This window comes from Dendropsophus ebraccatus, chromosome 12, assembly GCF_027789765.1.
Source record: "Dendropsophus ebraccatus isolate aDenEbr1 chromosome 12, aDenEbr1.pat, whole genome shotgun sequence".
Lineage (NCBI taxonomy): Eukaryota > Metazoa > Chordata > Amphibia > Anura > Hylidae > Dendropsophus > Dendropsophus ebraccatus.
This window is the reverse complement of record NC_091465.1, coordinates 52,322,086-52,340,850: the sequence shown is the minus strand read 5'-3', so window position 1 is coordinate 52,340,850 and position 18,765 is coordinate 52,322,086. Positions and strand designations below refer to the sequence as shown.

At 43.8% G+C, this 18,765-nt stretch overlaps 1 protein-coding gene across 2 annotated transcripts in view; it reads right to left on the bottom strand.

The window, feature by feature from the left end:
• Positions 1–18,765, bottom strand: part of DNAAF3 (dynein axonemal assembly factor 3) — a 45,469-nt gene that overhangs the window by 16,628 nt on the left and 10,076 nt on the right. For both annotated transcript variants that reach the window (XM_069947091.1, XM_069947090.1), the window contains exon 5: positions 12,580–12,737. In XM_069947091.1, coding sequence (XP_069803192.1) covers positions 12,580–12,737 — 158 coding nt within the window. The remainder of the gene's footprint in view (positions 1–12,579; positions 12,738–18,765) is intronic.

Genomic DNA, 18,765 nt, shown 5'->3' with positions numbered 1-18,765 from the left:
TTTTAAACTGATGCATGTGTGTGCATCCGTTTTGATCAGTTTTTCCATAAAATTATAAAAAAACCCTGATTTTTTTTAACCCCTAGACCACCCAGGGCGTAACTGTATGTTCTGGCGTCGCTAGGGGAGTTCAGAGTGGCCCCGTTCTGAACCACCGCTGTCCCAGGTGCCGCTTGTAGCCCGGGACCACGGCTATTATCAGGCACGGTCCGATCGCTGCGCCCGCTAATTAAGTATTCAGATGCAGCTGTCAAAGTTGACAGCTGCATCTGAATACTAACTACAGCCTATTCCCTGGTGTCTAGTGGGTGTCGTCGCGGGGGGGGGGGAGCGATCCCCGCTTCTGACCTGGGCCAGGGTCTACACCGTAATGGCAGCCGAAAGCAATAGAGGGCCTATCTTATTGATTTATGCAGTATTACTATACTGCATAGAACAGTGTACTTAAAAAAAAAAAAAGTTGATAAAAAGCCCCCTACCCTAATAAAAGTTTGAATCACCCCCTTTTCCCATGTTATAAATAAAAATAAACGTGTTTAATATTGCCCTGTCCGTAATTGCCCAAAATATTAGTTTATCACATTCCTGATTTGGCACTGTAAACAGCACAAGCGCCAACAAATCCCAAAGTGCAAAATTGCGCATTTTTGGTTGCATCAAATTGAGAAAAATTGTAATAAAAAGCGATCAAAAAGTTGCATATGCGCAATCAAGGTCCCGATAGAAAGTACACATCATGGCACAAAAAAATGACACCTCACACAGCCCCATAGACCAAAGGATAAAAGCGTTATAAGCATGGGAATGGAGCGATTTTAAGGAACATATATTTGTTAACAATGGTTTGAATTTATGCTCAGCCAATTGCGGCTGAGCAGCTGATGACGCGACAGAGGGGGGCCGGCATTAGGGACGGCTGCAGCGATTCGGCCGGCCTCCCGAAGATGACGTCCTTGGCAGAAGATCGTGGACGGGGGTCGACACGCGTCAGGTATGTATAATGCACCACACTTCCGGGTACACGTGCGGGGGTGGTGGGACACTGGGAAGGAGGCGATTCACAGACATAACATACATTACAAAGTTGTATAACTTTGTAGTGTGTTATGTCTGTGAATAATTCCTTAGCGCTGCACTACCCCTTTAAAAGCAAATCTGTACTGCCCGATAGCCCAGCCACTCTCCCTGCATGTCCGGTCCTGGGGTCTGCCAGTATTTTGGCGGTGCAGTGGGGTGTCAATGAGGCAGAGCCTAGAGCATCCGTGTCCTAGACCAGCCGTGCTGGGGTATGGTGAAAAAAAGGCAGAGAGGCAAGAATACCAGCCGCAGGAGACCGGCAGACCCCAGGACCTGACATGCCGTAACGACTAGAAAAGGGCTATTGGTCAGTACAGATTGGCTTTGAAAAGACTGGTCCAAACACAGCATTTTGAGCTCCTTTTACATTTAGTTATTTTACAGCAAAAGGTGGACTAAAAAGAAGAAATAAGAAATATAAGGAAAGAACTTTATATTCCTTTCTACTAGGATCCACTTCTGGCTTTGGCCCCTCCAAAAATGAAAAAACAAACAAACAACCTATCACAAAATGCTGTGTGTGACGCTACCCCTTCAGAAAAGCTTCTCCAGTCGCGATATATCATAAGGACGCATCAGGAAAGTACAGGCCTCTTAAGTGTATCTGTAATGTATAGAATCAGCTGAGTTTGTAGACAGTTTCAACCATAATCATTACATGTCAATATGCTCTCTGATCAAGGCTGTCTATAGCCAAAACGAGTCTAGCAAGAACACTATCCACACTGTTATTTTTATGGATTTGTTAATAAAGGATTTGGATTTTAAGGATTCAAGTGCTGGAACATTTTTCTCTTTGCTTGGACACTATGGAATCAATTGTTAGTCTCCAGGAGGTGGTGGTCATTCAGCATGTTGTCTCTAACAACCCCTTTATATTGTATTCCTAATTTCCTTCTAAAAAGAGCAGAGAGAACACAGAAGCAAAGCGGAGAAGTCATTAGACTTGTTTCCTCTGCCGATTCCTGTAGGTCCCTGAGATACAGATCACAAACATAATCCATCTAATGCTATATGAATCTGTGGGTGTTAGATGACCATGGCTCAGAAATGCAGTATTCCTCAGAATTAAACAGTTCCTGACACTTTATATTAAGCAGCCAATACCCACATGCCTCTGTGGGCTGACAAGTTTCTCTAGCAACTTTTGTTCATAGACATAATTATGGCACCGTAAATAAATGACTAATATCCAATGGTAATCTTAACAAGGAAAGGACATGGATAATATAGAACCATTAGGGTATAATGAAGGCAGAAGGAGCTACTAGATACAAGAATAAAAGTAGGTTTGTCCCTGGAAGAGAAGGCACTGCAATATTTCGATAGAAGTTGAGGACCCAACAGCAGTGTCCTCTCAAACAAAATACATCAAACATAACCATAAGCTCCCATTCACCTATACTGTACACAATGCAGTGACATCCATCAAAGATTTGCCACAGGTTCCACTGGAAAACCATCCAGGCATTCCACGTCAGTGTTCCGTGTGAATGCTGCCTTACAGTGTGGGGTCAGACTGTTAAATACAGTCCAAAGTCCACGGAGCCTGGGAGAGAAGCACGTGACAGCTTTTTCTAGTGATCGGTGCGAGGTCCTGAACATCCACCAGACTTTTAGGTAGAGTTTAGTAGTGTTCCCCATACCATGTATTCAAGTCAACCAACCACCAATGCCCACACAAACATATGTAAAGTAATACTTTATCCAAGCAATCTGTACATAGCCATATACTATTCCTGTAATAACAAAGAAAAAAAAAAAACTAAGCGAGCTGCATAAAACTTCTAGTGCCTAACAAGGCAGTAAACTACTGACACACTTCATACGTCACTTCATTGTCCTTTATTCGTAATAGTGAGCAAAGGTGGTAATACTGGGCACTACATACAGAGTTCCTCCTAGAACCAACTTGAAAGCATTACATAATAAATTAGATTACACTTGCTATCATTATAGAGCCATTCAATGACTACTGTAATGATACACATAAGATATCCGAGTACCAGCCTTTTTGCCTCTAATTTTCATGAAAAGGCTTTTAGGAGAGAGCCGCTAAGCATTTGGATATGCCAGACATGCAAGGAAACAAATAACGTCCCATTTGGCACTGATAAAAGCCTCTTTAGTCCAGTCTTATTCTCAGATGAAAGCAGAGTCTTCAACAATACAGCTAAGCTGGAAAGGCATAAATAAGTTAATCTGCAAATGTGGAGCCATTACAATAGTAAGAAAGGAATTGAGCTCATGTTTTTTTGGAAGACTGGAGGGAACGGAGATATGCAAATGAATGAGAACATGCAGAAAGCCAAGAAATTATGTTTTTGCTAAATTGAAGGTGGCCCTGTATTTTCAGAATAAGCTGTCCTGTGGGTGCACAGAAGGTAAAGCAGTACTTTGGGTCTACATGTAACTTGCATATTACTATTAATTGTTTACACAGGAATGTAGTGTCCCACTACGTTTTCTCTTCTCACACCTTGGTAAAATTGTATCACTATAATGTCGCAGGTTAGGACAGGTTGGCTCCTTACTCCAACCACTAGATCTCACTCTAACACCTCTCTCTCTCTCTTTAGTAACAACTTCCCTTTGGTTAGTTAGTGCCCGGCTACAGGCCAGGCAGGACGTGTGTATAGTTATTCCTGACTCTAACCTTCCCAACCTTAATGGGTTGCTAGACCAGATCCCTAAGGAAACTGGAGACAAGGGAGCTTCAACTCTTGCCAAGGACAGGCTAACTGAATAGGACATTAGACACCTTAGAAAGGAACAGTCAAGCTCAAGACTGATCCTGCAGTAGAGCACAGTGCAAGTTCAGCCACTCTACTGACATGCATTCAGCTTTGTAGGAAGAACACTAAAACCCAGCTCCACCCAGAATGGAGACCTATGAGTCGCACTACCCCAATAGGACGGAAACCTGACACTGTGGGGCAGAAGGCGGTTACGTGAGATAACTAGACTCATATGTACTGTATAAGGATTCTGCAAACACTTCACCACATCCCGACAAGAGTACATGGTACAATAGGCAAGGGCCCTCCTATCCGGTCCCTATTACCTGTTACAGTTTTTCCTGTTACAGTTTTTTCTATCAACTTATCTACCTACCTCTTGGAGTATTGGATTGATATTTTTGCATTAAAGTACTTGAGCTTGTAACTGTTTGCACATGCACCTCAAGGTCCGGTTGCCGTGTGTCCGGGGGTGCGCGTTACCGCTCTTGGCCACTGTGACAAGAAGCCTCCAAAACACCAGACCCTGACCAGCAAGCCCAACATCAGTTCCAGCAACCTGGGCCACAGCAGGATGTGCGGCTGATAACAATTTTAAAGCATGTTCTAAAGATATGATGAGCCAAGGATCAGATATTTTTCAGGTCCTCAGCGGATCGCTGTCACTTTTACAAGGGCCAATTAAATCGACCAAAGGATTGTTTCTAGCTCCTGGCACATATTCAGGAAGTTTAAGAGGCCCTAAAAAGGGGTTTCCTCACCAAGACCACAACTATCAGTATTGTGTGTACTTCTTTGTATCTTGCAACTCCTTTTAACAGCTTGCATAAGTCACGTATGTTCTGATCAGGAACCTCATTTTATGTCAGCTATTGCAGGCTCTGAAGGAAACCACAAGAGGTGTCTGAATCAATGATGGAATCTGAGAATAAGAACTAGAAGACCATACTGCATATGTTGCTTCCACAAAGATTGCTGGTTCTAAGAATCACCCAAAGGCATAACAGCACCTGTGGGTCAGATCATGGGCAGACTCTTTAGTCTGCAAAATGTACTTACCTTATCCCACTAGCAGACCATAATATGATTCGACAAGATGGCAATAAACTTTTCCAGCCTAATGTGAACTTTATGCATGCAGCTCATGTCTTATTAGTCAATGCCTCCCAACCAGCATGCAGTGGGAAACTGGTGTTGCACTGCAAAGCTAAAAACCACCACAGGGCCAACAGCCCACTAGAGAAAGGATGTTGTGTCAGTTTTTAAAAAAGCGACAGCTACATGGTATACTGCCGGATAGCTGCAGACTATCCAGACAATTTCAGCAAAGCTAGATTGACCGAGTAAGGTAGCTTGAGCAGATCTCTCATTACAAGTGCTGTTCATACAGAGTGGTATATGTGACATCATATTATAACTAGCTCACACCACCACCTAGTGGCTGTGCTTTTAAAGCACTGTTGTACACTGAATACACAGAATTTAGTTTTTATTGAGTTTTTGTTTCTGAAATATTCACCCCTTGTATACAGTGAACACCTTTTGTATCAATGCACTGCAAAGCCGTCACCAGAATAGAGAAAGTGGTAGGAAACAGAGAAGATAGAAGATATTGCATTAAGGCCCTATTACACCAAGCAATTATCGGCCAATAATTGCTTGGCGTAATAGCAAGTGTTCAAAGGCAACAATCAGCCGACAGGTATAATGTCTGCTGATGTCAGGCATGATATTATCTTTCAACATGTTGAAAGATTTTTGAACGATAATGTTTAATAGGAGCGGTGGCAGCAGACCACTGCTACCTTCTATGGGCTCTTAAGATTACTGCACTGATCCTTATAGAGATGAATGGAGCACATATGTACTGCATTATTCTTCTAGATCATTAGTGCTCAATTACTATGGGCTACTGGGGCCCACAGTAAATCGGATGCAGAACTGGATTAACGTCATTATGGCGCTGACCCTGGGCCACAAGCAAGGATCATGTCTCTGATCGCATCGCAGGGTGAGCGATCCGCCCCCACTACATTCTCATGTATAGAGTCTCAGTAGCATTTAAATGCAGCTGTCAGTTTTTAAATCAGCCAGTACCGACTAATAGCTGCTGTCCCTGGCTGCTTAAAGCAGCTAGGAATGGCGCGATTCAGAACAAGGTCACGGTGTGACCCCTCTCTAAATCCCCCTAGCAGTGCCATGATGAAAGGTTACATCATGGGTCCTCAAGGGGTTAAAGCTGGGCCCAGAATGAACCCAGTGTTATGATAGATAGTATGTAATCGTTTTGATATACAATATAGAGACAAGTTATAGTAGGGATGGGTCGCTAAATACAAACATACACCACCAGGGAGTTAGATAAAGCTCCACCAAATACTTTCTTGGTGAATTACAGCAGCTAACAAACATCTGGAAAGTGGGTGGGGCTATGCTAATAGGCCCCCTATAAAAAGTAATATAAAAATTCCCTGAGTCGGGCTCAGTCAGAGTAAGAGGATTGCTGTGGTAATGTTATCATCAGAGGGTCCACAAGCTTTTGAGGAACTGTGAGGAGATCTTATCATAATCCAGCTAACAAAGTCATAAAGCTATAAGGATTATCTCTTTTTATTATTGACCTGAGAGGGAGCCTGATCAACTTCACTCTACTGGGTACTGTTTTATGCTGAGGGATACATTTCTGGGACTGACTTGCTTAAGTGCCACCGTTTTCTTTTATACCCGAACACCTATCTAACAGTGTTTGCAGCTCTAAGAAGCTAGACTGTAAGCCCTCACGGGCAGGGTCCTCTTCCCCCATCTACCGGTCTGTCTTTTGCCTTCATGTAATGTGTTCTGATCTTGTGTTGTTCCTGCTTGTTACCCCTATCTATTGTATAGCACTCTGGAATTAAGGGCTGTGACGTCCCACACTCCACCAGGAGTACGGGAGGTCAGCTGGGTATTGATTTACACCGCCACCCTGTCCACGTGGGCACAGGAAGACTGGTAAAGCTGCCACCAGCTTCTCGTTAAGATATAATAATACTATATCGGGCCAGAAGCCAGCCCCGAGTGATAGCGTTAGCTTGCGAACAAGGGCGTGTGGGTACGTTGATCGAGACAAAACAGCCACAGATTAAAAAGGATATTTAATTGCCTTAAGGGCGCACTAAACACACAATATACACAGGATAATATATACAGTGGTCAGAGACAAAGTACAGGTGGTAGCACAGACAGTTTTAGCAATTGGTCGTTACCGTAATTTGGGTGGTAAAGCGAAGCATGGGAGGCATGTGCTTGCTGCGTTGGTTTTCAGGAACTTCTCTGACCTATCGTCATGGCCTCCCCGGACAAAGAACAATGGGTCCTAGCTAGCCCCTGGGATATATACACACCTGGCCGCCACGCCCCCCCTCCCAGGTGTGGGCTGGTCTCAGCTACTCCCCCTTGGGCTTACAGCCCAAAACCCCTATAACCCCAAAGTGGGTCATATCTTCCTAACATCGGGTCATAGGGAGATGGTTCTGGTACCACTGGGTCCGGCTGGGCTCCTAGAACGTTTGGAGACCAAACACGACTCCTTTACCCAGCTCGGTCTACCAGTTCTCCGTATCTCCCTATCCAGGGGTCCCAGAGAGGAGTGAGACACAGAGGGACGTTCGGGTGGGTCAGACGATTCAGAAAATATACTTTCCATATGGCTAGGCCGCACGGAAATTCCATAACTCATTATGGAATTCTGGTGCCACTCAGTCTGGAGATATTTGCTCTGATCTAGGTAGGGGAATCTGTTATCAGGGCTTTGGATGTCTGTTGGCCTCTCAGAGTGATACTTTTCACACTTAGGGACCTGGAGGGCTCTGGACACTAGACCCCCTGCGGAGTATGTCTTCCTGGCAGATGGTGAGCCATGGGCTATATTGATATACAGTTATATCAATATATTGATGAACCATACTCCCTTTTCCTCACAAGGGCGCTTTATAAATAAATAAAAAAAATAAAGCTTACAGAATTCCATTAAACTGCCCCAGTCACACCCAAAAAAAAAAAAAAATCAGAAGGAGGACATGCCAAAAATGTTTTATCAGCCAGGGTGTTCAGGAGAATGAGCAGTCCACACAGTCAGCTCCCCACACTTTTAGTGAGAAAAGACACATTGTCAAGTGAACTAGAAGGGGGCTTTACTCCCATATAATAGTTTCCACTACATTAGGCTAATAGCATAAATTATCTAGAGGTGCCAGACAATGGATCTGCAAACCAAGTTATACAGTACATCTCCCAGTATAAGCTGCAGCATAAAGCATCGTTCAGGATCACTTTATTGCAGAATGTCTAACCAAAAAAAAAAGCCAAAGTGGCCCTGTTGCTCTATGTAACAGTTATACAGAGAAAGTGTTTTAAACACTTCTAGTATTCCCTGGTGACTCTTCACACAGTTATCCAGCCTGGCCACTTTAGGAGAAAAACAAAAACAACAACAACTCACCTGTCCCAACCCCCACCACTGCTATTCTGATGTCCAGCCCCCGTTGCCCACCACTTCCTGTCTCGCAAAGAGGAAATGCCAGTTCAGTCACAGTCAGTGGTCAGTGCTGCAGCCAGTGTTTGGCCAGCAGCAGCGGGATAGGTCAGTAAAGCATTTTCATCTTTGCTAGATAAAGTATAAAATGTTGCACACCTGCTGTTCTGCCTATGCCTGAATCCCACTGCTCACCACTTCAAGATCTCCTCATAACAAATAGGAAACACCTGCTTGGCCCATCACTGGTCACAGCAATGACCACCTTATGAAAGTGATGAACTGCCATTTACTTGTTCCAAGACACCAGGAAGTGGTGAGCAGTGGAGACTGGGCATCAGAACAGCAGCAAGGGATTGGGCAGGTAAGTACAGCATTTGTACCTGAAGAAAAAAAAAAAACCCTAACAAAGCACCTTGCACTCAACAACTAAAGAAACATTACAAACAAACAAACAAACTTTTTTTTCTCAGAGCTGTACTCGTGCAGTGGTCTCACTCAGTGTATGCTTACCCTGAGTAATTCAGGCGGAATCATGCCTGCCTCAGTGTGCCATAGCCTGTCTATGGGAGAGCACGTGCTCTGCCGCCGAGAAGTGGCATGCTGCGGAATTCCACCAGAATTACTCAGTGTGAACAAACTCTAAAGGTGGAAATTGCCTTGTCACGTATATTTTTGATGGCACAGCACACTGGGATACCAGTGGGAATTGGGAAATTGTCACTTTAAGCATCCCTAGAAGCTGCAGCCGTACAGCTTCTATGGATGCACTGATCACATTGATGTTCTGCCCGCTCACAGTGACGCAGGGTGGTTGGGCTAAACATCAAAGTGAACAGAATGTAGGAATAGGAACTGTCAGCATCCTGCTCCTCTATTCAATCTTATAGGCTGCAGGCAAATCATGCCTATACCCTATGTGGTGCCAGAACATTATCTCTCCAGCAGGTGCAGTGATATGACATCCTCATGCCTACAAGAGGATCTGTCACTGCAGCTCACCGGACAGGCTGGAGGCCAAAGAGCTGCCCAGATTAAGTCAGTATAATCTTTATTTTATTTTATTTTTTAAATGGTTCATAGCGTAGGGGTCATTACTACCGTGGAGGGAACAACAGGGGTAAAATTACTTTGAGGGGCATTACTACTAAGGAGGGCCTAGCAGAGGGCATTATTACTTTACAGAGGACACAGCAAGGGCAATATTTCTATATGGAGGGCACGGCAGGGGTCATTATTATGATATGGAGGAACCCGCAGGGTATCCTACACACCTACTCACTTTACTGCACATAGAAGCGAGTCACTGAATTAATTTTTGTTAGATTTTGTAGAACATTAATTGGTACAGGTGCACCAAGGTAAATCCCCCCCCCCCCCCCCAAAAGGTGCCGTAATGTGGAAGAGGTTGGGAAACACTGGTTAGTTATATAAAAAGGCATTGTGGTTTCAGCAAAGAATGGCCCAAACTGTTATCAGTTTGTTAAGATATGAAGGCTAAGCTGTGATTGGTTACCATGGGAAAATTACACCAGTTTTTGTTCTACACGCAGATTGATAAATCTAGGTGAGTGTGGACCTTAAATTCTTCTCCAAAATTCTAGCCGCCCGTCTCACCCCCTTGCTCCAGCCTATCATACACCTGGACCAGGTAGGCTTTATGCCTTCCCGAGAGGCCCGGGATAACACCACCAGGCCTTCCCTCCATGCTCCTGTCCACGGACGCTGAGAAGGCCTTTGACCGAGTCAGCTGGCCTTTCCTTTTTGCCACACTCAGACATTTGGGCCTCGGTCCGCATATGTTGGAGTGGATTGGCTCTCTCTACTCTCAGCCTACGACTCAGGTCTCGGTCAACGGTCTTCTTTCGTCAGGGTTCCCTATCGCCAACGGGACCCGGCAGGGCTGCCCCCTGTCCCCCCTCATCTTTATCTTGACCCTTGAACCTTTCCTCAGACATGTCAGGAACAATGTCAATATCACCGGCATTCGAGTGGGGTCGGTGGACCACAAGGTTGCAGCCTACGCAGACGACATTGTTTTTCCTCTCTCAACCTCTTGTCGCCCTGCCTAACCTTCTTTCTGAGCTTTCTCGTTACCAACATCTCTCTAACTACAAAATTAATCTGCAAAAATCGGAAGCGCTAAACCTTTCTCTTCCCCCTGCTGTCGCAACCTCTTTGGAGGCTTCTTTCCCTTTCCGGTGGTTGCGTTCCTCTCTGACATACCTGGGAGTCCAACTTACTCCCGTAATAGCAGACCTTTTTAGAGCCAACTACCTGCCCATGCTCAAGCATATTGAAGCGGATTTGCTCAAGTGGCACGGGGGTACCTTCACCTGGTTTGGGCGTTGCGCGATATTCAAAATGAATGTCCTGCCACGCTTGCTGTATCTCTTCCAAGCCCTTCCGGTTACGGTCCCCCTGTCCTACTTCCGGCAACTATCTACACTCCTCACTAAATTTGTCTGGGCACACAAGCAACCTCGACTCGCCAAATCAGTGCTATACCGCCCGAAAGCAAAGGGAGGTCTGGCTCTTCCTAATCTTTATCAATACTATGCAGCGGCACACCTGACTCTGGTAATTGATTGGCACCGTCACACCACCACTATGTTGTGGGTTGGCCTGGAAATGGCACTCTCCTCAATCCCATTGTTGGCAGCCCCGTGGATCCCAGCTTCTGCGCGCTTCGTTGGCTCTCATCCCACTATCGCTCCCACACTGAAGATGTGCCATAAGCACCTTTCCACTGGCTTCCTGGCCCCCCATCCCTCACCCCTGTTTCCTATCTTGGGCAACCCTGCCTTCCCGACTAGCTTAGAGGATCCGATCTTCCGAACCTGGTCGCGAGCTGGCACCTTTCGAGCTTCCGCTTTCCTTCAGGGCTCGGCGTGGCGATCCCTTACTGATCTTAGGGACCTCTCTGAGCCGGCCCCTCTGGGATTCTGGAGGGCCCTGCAACTTCACCACTTACTCTCCTCACTACCGAACCCTTCTGGTTTTGCTCGCCCCTCTACGCACTTCGAAACCCTCTGTTTGGGCTCTGGCTCTCTCAGACACTCCCTCTCTCTTCTTTACAATCTGTTGGGCTCCCCTCCGGAACAACCGCCACCCCCCTTTCTCACTGCATGGGAGGAAGACTTAGGCATTTCCCTATCGGCGGCCCAGGTTGACAGGGTCTTTACCTGTACCCATTCCAGCTCTATCTCCTCGCGCCTCCCAAGAGGCAGGTTATAAACTACTCTCCCGATGGTATCGGGTCCCCACCCGCCTTCACCGGATGTTTCCGGATGTTTCACCACTGTGCTGGAGAAACTACGGCGAGGAAAGCACCCTCTTACACACCTTCTGGAATTGCCCCGTATTGGCACCTTTCTGGAGGGAGGTGTGGCGTATCTCCTCTACTTTCACGGACCGCCGGCTCCCCTTCTCTCCGGCGCTTTTTCTCCTGCACATTGCGGATATCCCTCTCAAGTCCTACCGCAGTTCTGTCCTTCGGCACCTGATTAATGCGGCACGAGCCTGTATCCCGGCCCTCTGGCGCCGTCCTGATCCTCCCAGTATAGCCATGTGGATCCGAAAAGTCGAGGATCTCAAGCACCTGGAAGATCTCACGGCCCAGTTGCACGGACACAACGCGAAGTTCTTTCGGACGTGGTTCTATTGGGATCAATTCACCGAGACGGATGAGTACAGGACCCTGCTGGCTCAGTGAGGAGAGACCCTACCTGTCCCCCCCCCCTCTCCCCCCCCTTATGTCCTCTTCCTCTTTTTCGTTCTGCCTTTGCTTTCTCATCTTTACCCCTTACTTTAGTGGTCTCCCATAGTGGTTCCCTTGTGGGGCCCCCACCAGTGCAGCTGTATGCCCTGGGCTCTCTGCCCCTCGGGCAAGATCTCCCCTACAGGGAGCTGTGAGGTGTAAAGTGCCTCTCCATATCTATATATATGAGATGTTTCTGTTCTTGGGGTTTAAACAAGTTCGCCCTCTCCTTATCATGGTCCCGCCCTTAGGGGCGTGGTGTGTACCCCTGCTTTTGGTTTGTTTGTCTTCATTGTTTTTTGCTGTGGCTTTTATGTGAAATGTTTGAAAAATGTAATAAAATTGAGAATTAAAAAAAAAAAAAAAAATCTAGGCGAGTGATTTTATATTCTCAAATATGTGCTTGCCGTCTTGGACACAGGGGTGTTTGGCTTATGACAGGTATGCAAATGTCCAGGGGCATTCAGAGGATTTCTATTTATTTTATTTACCTTAATAAAAGCCATATTCAGCAGAGGGAGGACACTCTGTTGGTATTCAGGATCTGTGACACACTTAATAAACAGCGCACATCTGTCTTGTAGGTAGGCAGCAGTCTTACTACGAATCATGCTGTTTCCATAAAGTTCAAGAAACATTTCACACTTCTCTAAAAGGAAAAAAGGACAGAAATTAAAGTATTACACAACCTAAACAGTTATTTTATAAAGCTGTATGTAATATTAGAAGGCTCTCTAGCAAACTCCTTACAGTGTGTTATATAAATAATGAATAATTTATTGTATATTTACTAATAAAAAAACATTATATATATATACATACATACATACATAAACACACACACACACACACACTCAAATGATAAAATTGTCACTTTTATAAAAATAAACTCTTAATAGAATACAAATAAAAACACATGTTCCAAATATTCCAAATATAGGTATTGTGGTGAATAATAGGTATTAAAAGGTGCATACTATTGTCCATTAGTGGCTATGCAGGGCCCTTGCAAGTCGCCGATATTGTCCATATGGCACAGTGTGTTGGAAAAAATGTAGTTGTTCCTCCTCTATTTGATAATTGTAATGTAATTTAAATGGAAAGTTGGTGGAAATCCACCTCTCACCGATCCTGTAGCTGGTATTCAGCAAAGTTCTCAGTCACTACGGCCCTAGAAGATCGGGAGTGTATATGTTGGATTATAGCTTCCGTGCTACTGTGTAGCGTCTAGAAGAATACTTTCCTTCAGTTAAACGGTGAAACAATGGTCTCAAGGGCTGTTGAGCTCAGAGATGTAAAAGATGTTCAATAGCCTCTCTCCATGTGTCCATGTATTCACCCTGTTCTGGGCATTCCTGCCGTAGTTGATGCAGTAATGAAGTTGTTCATAGGTCCTCCAGTGTGTAAATCACGTTACCACTAGGGATTTGGCGTTTGAGACGGACACAATAAATATTGTGATATATTCACCACTAGTGCAACTATTAAACGCGTTTCAGAACAATGCTCTGTTCCTTCCTCAGTAATGAGTTGCAAATGACTTCTATTTGTTTGTAGGGGATTTAAATATATGCTGAGAGCATGCTGATTCCTGGAATGGAATTTATCAGATTTCAAGTAACTGACTGACTGGATTCTTATCGGTTATTTAACCTCATAATAGGAGAGCTGTTATATAGTGTATGGACAACTTATAAACAGAAAAAAAACAAGTGAATTTGTATATATAAAGAGAATTTTGTCCCATAAATTGAAATACCAGGTACAGGATTCGGTGAAAGGTGGATTTCAACCAACTTTCCATTTCATTTATTCACACCTTTATGATACTATGACCAACGGGGACTGTCACTGATAAGTAAACTATACATTACAATTATGAAATAAAGAACGAACTCCTCAAATTTTTCCAACATGGTGTGCAATATGGACAATAATCAGCAACTTGCAAGGGCCCTGCATAGCCGCTAATGGACAATAGTATGTACCTTTATTACCCAATATTCACCACAAGACCTATATTTGGAATATTTTTAAGCTACATGTGTTTTTATTTATATTGTATTCTATTATAAGTTGTATTTTTATACACTGTAAGGAGTTTGCTAGAGAGCCTACTAATATTACATAGAAATTTCTAGTATAGAGGTGCTAACCAAGTAGTGCACTCGCAACATACTTACACATTCCCATCTGCATTATCTGGTAGAGATCTTACTACACCCACTTATTTTATAAAGCTGTAAAATTTCAGCACTTTTATGCATCTATCAGTGTTCCGTTTTATACCTTTACTATTCAAACCTTCAAACCTATACATCCCACAAACGTGAGGCATAATAACCAATACTATGGTGACCAATGTGGACTGCCAAACTACTGAAAGCATCTGACTGAATTATAAAGACTTTTCTGAATGTTCTTGCAGGGTTTGCAGCTGCACAGAAATCGCACTGCGACAGGAGGGGAGAACAGGCCGAAGACTTCCAGACGTTCCAGGTCTTAAACAGCCAAATTGGCCTTGTAAAGAACTGGTTAGGGAATACTATATGTATCCTACTGATGCAAACATATAGAACTGGAAATTTAAAAATATTCAACTGTCACTGACTTTCACTGTAAAAAGAGTCCTAGAATTTGTTTTTAAAGAGCCCTTGATTTCAGAGCGCTGTACAAGTAATAAGGGTTAACATACAGAACGTTACACCAGGAACATTTCAGGAAGCAAATTATATTAAGGGTACGTTCACAGAGGATGACTCGCAGCTGAAATCTGAAAGACCGCTGCGAGTATGTACTGTCAAGAGGCTTGACAAAGCAGCAAACGTGCGTCGAGGCGCACACGGTATGGGGATTTGTGGCTCTGGTCCAGTATAGGGTTTAAGATGTGGGCTGATGGGGAATTACATTAGGACGTAGTAATGGTGTGCCTAACATAATTTTGACATTGTCAATGAATTTAGTCTACCTCTTTGCACAGGCACTTTATATACATATATATACGTCCACAAGTGTTGTATCTGCCGTATATTTATTTTGTTTTTACTCAATTGCACTAGCATTTTATAAGTACATAAATCAACTTAGAAATTATGGAGATAAATTGTGATATCATATTTATTGAATAGATTCAGCCTCACTGTACATTTACTTTATCCTATTTTATTTATATACCGGTACCTAGTTCCCCCCCCCCCCATCTGTATTTTAACGGGTGTTTTTATTTATTGGATTTTTGTGTCAATAAAAGTGTATATTTAATATTTATTTCTTTGTATGTTGTTTTTATTTGCTGGGTGAGAAAATATAGGTGTTACCACCTTAGGCTATGTTCACACACTGTATCAGACCGGCTATTCCGTATCAGAACGGCCAGTCTGTGCCCGGATCATCGCGGCCTGTACTTAAGTACCGGCCGGATGGTCCGGCCGGCCGCAGAGCTCTGATGCGGGCGCATCAGCGCGCACCCGCATCAGAGCTCCCCATAGCAGACAGTGGCCGGAGCCGCTCGCTTCACTGTGTGAACTGACAGGTCTTTCTGCGGCCGGAATTCACTTAATTCCAGCCGCAGAAAACTGACATGTCAGTTATTTGCAGCCCCGTATGGGATAACGGCCGGAGCGTATAGGATGTGTATACGCTTCGGCCGGGATCCCATATCAGATAAGGTTATGTTGCGCTCCGCAAAAAGTACAGCCGTTGTTGCCGATGGCAACAACGGCCGTAATTTTACGTAGTGTGAACATAGTCTTAAAGAGGATTGTTGGCCTCTCCTGACGTGACCTGTCAATTCTGCCAGTTTTTTTTTTGTATTACTGCATTAATTACACATTATTATGATGTTGTATTTGAATAATCTGGACATATTTGCATGTCACAAAAAGTGAAAAGAATGTGGAACATACTGTTTTATATTACAACGAGGTGCTGCAGTTACTTTTGACAAGGTACTTTTACACTTTTTCATTGCTTTTTATTAATTCATTTCCGGGTTGGTAAGATCACCAAAAATTAGAAAAAAAAATGACAATGCCAGAATTGCCGTTTACAGCATTCACGGTGTAGGATGAATAATGATAAATTCAGCAGTTTTAGGCCATGTTCACACATGGCAAAACAGCAGCCGTTCTATGACACAGCTGTGTCACAGAACGACCTCAGTCGGAGAAGTTCAACTGGGCCGATACAGCAGTTATCAGCTGGGTGATTATCATTTCAACTTTATTGTAATGCGGGCACACAGGAGCTGTACTTTACATTGTGAGCATAGTCTAATTGGTGCGGTCGCACAAAATAGACATGGTAGTTCCTGTACGGCCACATGGAATCCCAGCCGTAGTGTATACAGAGTGCATACACTATGGCAGTTGATACATAGCAGTTAATGCGATCAGCCACTTTGATTAACCCCTTAAGGACAGAGCCTGAAATGGCCTTAATGACAGAGACAAATTTTATGAATATGACCAGTGTCACTTTAGTCATTAATACCTTCGGGATGCTTTTACCTATCCGGCTGATTCTGAGATTGTTTTCTCGGGACATATTGTACTTTACATTTCTGGTAAATTGGAGTCGATACTCATAACAAATCTTTATGAAAAAAAACCAAATAATGTGAAAAAATGTGAAAAACTGCATTTTTCCAACTTTGAAACTTTTTTGCGTATACAGAAAGTGGTTATACCACATAAATTATATATTAAATAGCATTAGCAACATGTCTACTTTATGTTGGCGGCATTTATTAAACTATCTTTCATTTTTTTTAGACGATAGGAAGCTTAAAACATTAGCAGCAAATTTCCAAATTTTCAGTAAAATTTCAAAATCAGATATTTTTAGGGACCTGTTCAGGTTTAAAGTGTATTTGAGGGGCCTGTATGTTAGAAAGCCCCACAAAGCACCCCATTTCAGAAACTGCACCCCCCAAACTCTGCAAAAGCACATCCAGAAAGAGTTTTAACCCTTTAGGGGAGTCACAGAAATAAAAGCTAAGTGTGTAAGGAATTTGAAAATTTTAATTTTCTGTGCAGAGATTTTATTGTAATCCAATATTTTTCATAATTATAAACCTATTACCAGAGAAATGCACCCCAACAATTATTGCCCCGTTTCTGCAGTTTATAGAAATACCCCATATGTGGCCCTATTGCGCTATTTGACGCAACCACAAGCCTCAGATATAAGGGAGCGCCTAGTGAATTTCAACGCCTCCGTTATATTTGGTCATTTTTGACTGTACCACTTCAGGTTGGCAGAGGCTCTGGGGTGTCAAAACCTAAAAAACACCCCTAAAGGGACACCATTTAGAAAACTACACCCCTCAAGGAATGTAACAAGGGGTGCGGTGAGCATCTGGACCCCACAGGTGCTTCACAGATTTTCCCAACAATATGGCGTGAAAAAAAGAAAAAAATTTATTTTTTACACTAAAATGTTGTTCTAGCCTTCAATTTTTCATTTTCTTAAAGGGATAAGAGGCAAAAAAAGACAAAAAATGTGTAGCGCAGTTTCTCCCGAGTACAGAAATACCCCACATGTGGCGATAGAGTGCCAAGGGGGCGCAGGACGAGCCTCCAAAGGGAAGGAGCGCCAATTGGCTTTTGGAAGCTGAATTTCACTGAAAAGGATTTCAAGCGCCATGTCGCATTTACAGAGCCCTCGTGCTGCCAAGACACTGGAAACCCCCCACAAGTGATTCCATTCTGGAAACTACACCCCTCAAGGAATCTAACAAGGGGTGCAGTGAGCATATGGACCCCACTGGTGACGGGCACAAATGTGGAACAATGTGACGTGAAAGGGAAAAATTTCATTTTTTCACTTTCATGGCACAAATGTGCCCGTCATCAAGGGGTCCATATCCTCACTGCACCCCTTGTTAGATTCCTTGAGGGGTGCAGTTTCCAGAATGGGGTCACTTGTGGGGGGTTTCCAGTGTTTTGGCAGCACAAGGGCTCTGTAAATGCGACATGGCGTTCATCATCCATTCTAGCCAAATCCAACCTCCAAAATCCAAATGGCGCTCCTTCCCTTCGGATGCTTGCCCTGCGCCCACATGGCGCTTTATGTCCACATGTGGGGTATTTACAGACTCGGGGGAAATTGCTCTACACATATTGTGTGTTTTTTTTTCTCTTTTAACCCCTTGTGAAAATGATAAATTCAAGGCTAAACCAACATTATAGTGTAAAAAATTTAATATTTCATTTTCACGCCACATTGTTCCACATTTGTGCCTGTCACCAGTGTGGTCCATATGCTCACTACACCCCTTGTTACATTCCTTGAGGGGTGTAGTTTCCATAATGGGGTCACTTGTGGGGGGTTTCAACTGTCTTGGCAACACAGAGGCCTTTTGAATGCAACATGGCCCCTCAAAATCCATTCCATCCAAATCCACCCTTCAAAAACGAAATGGTGCTCCTTCCCTTCGGAGGCTTACCCTGCACCCGCATGGCGCTTTATGTCCACATGTGGGGTATTTCCGTACTCAGGGGAAATTGCTCTACGCATTAAATGTTTTTTTTTATCTTTTAACCCCTTGTGAAAATGAAAAAACATGACAAGATTAATAATTTAGAGTAAAAATTTTACAAAAATTACACTAAATGTTGGTCTAGCCTTGATTTTTTTCCATTTCCACAAGGGGTTAAAAAAGAAAATGAACACAA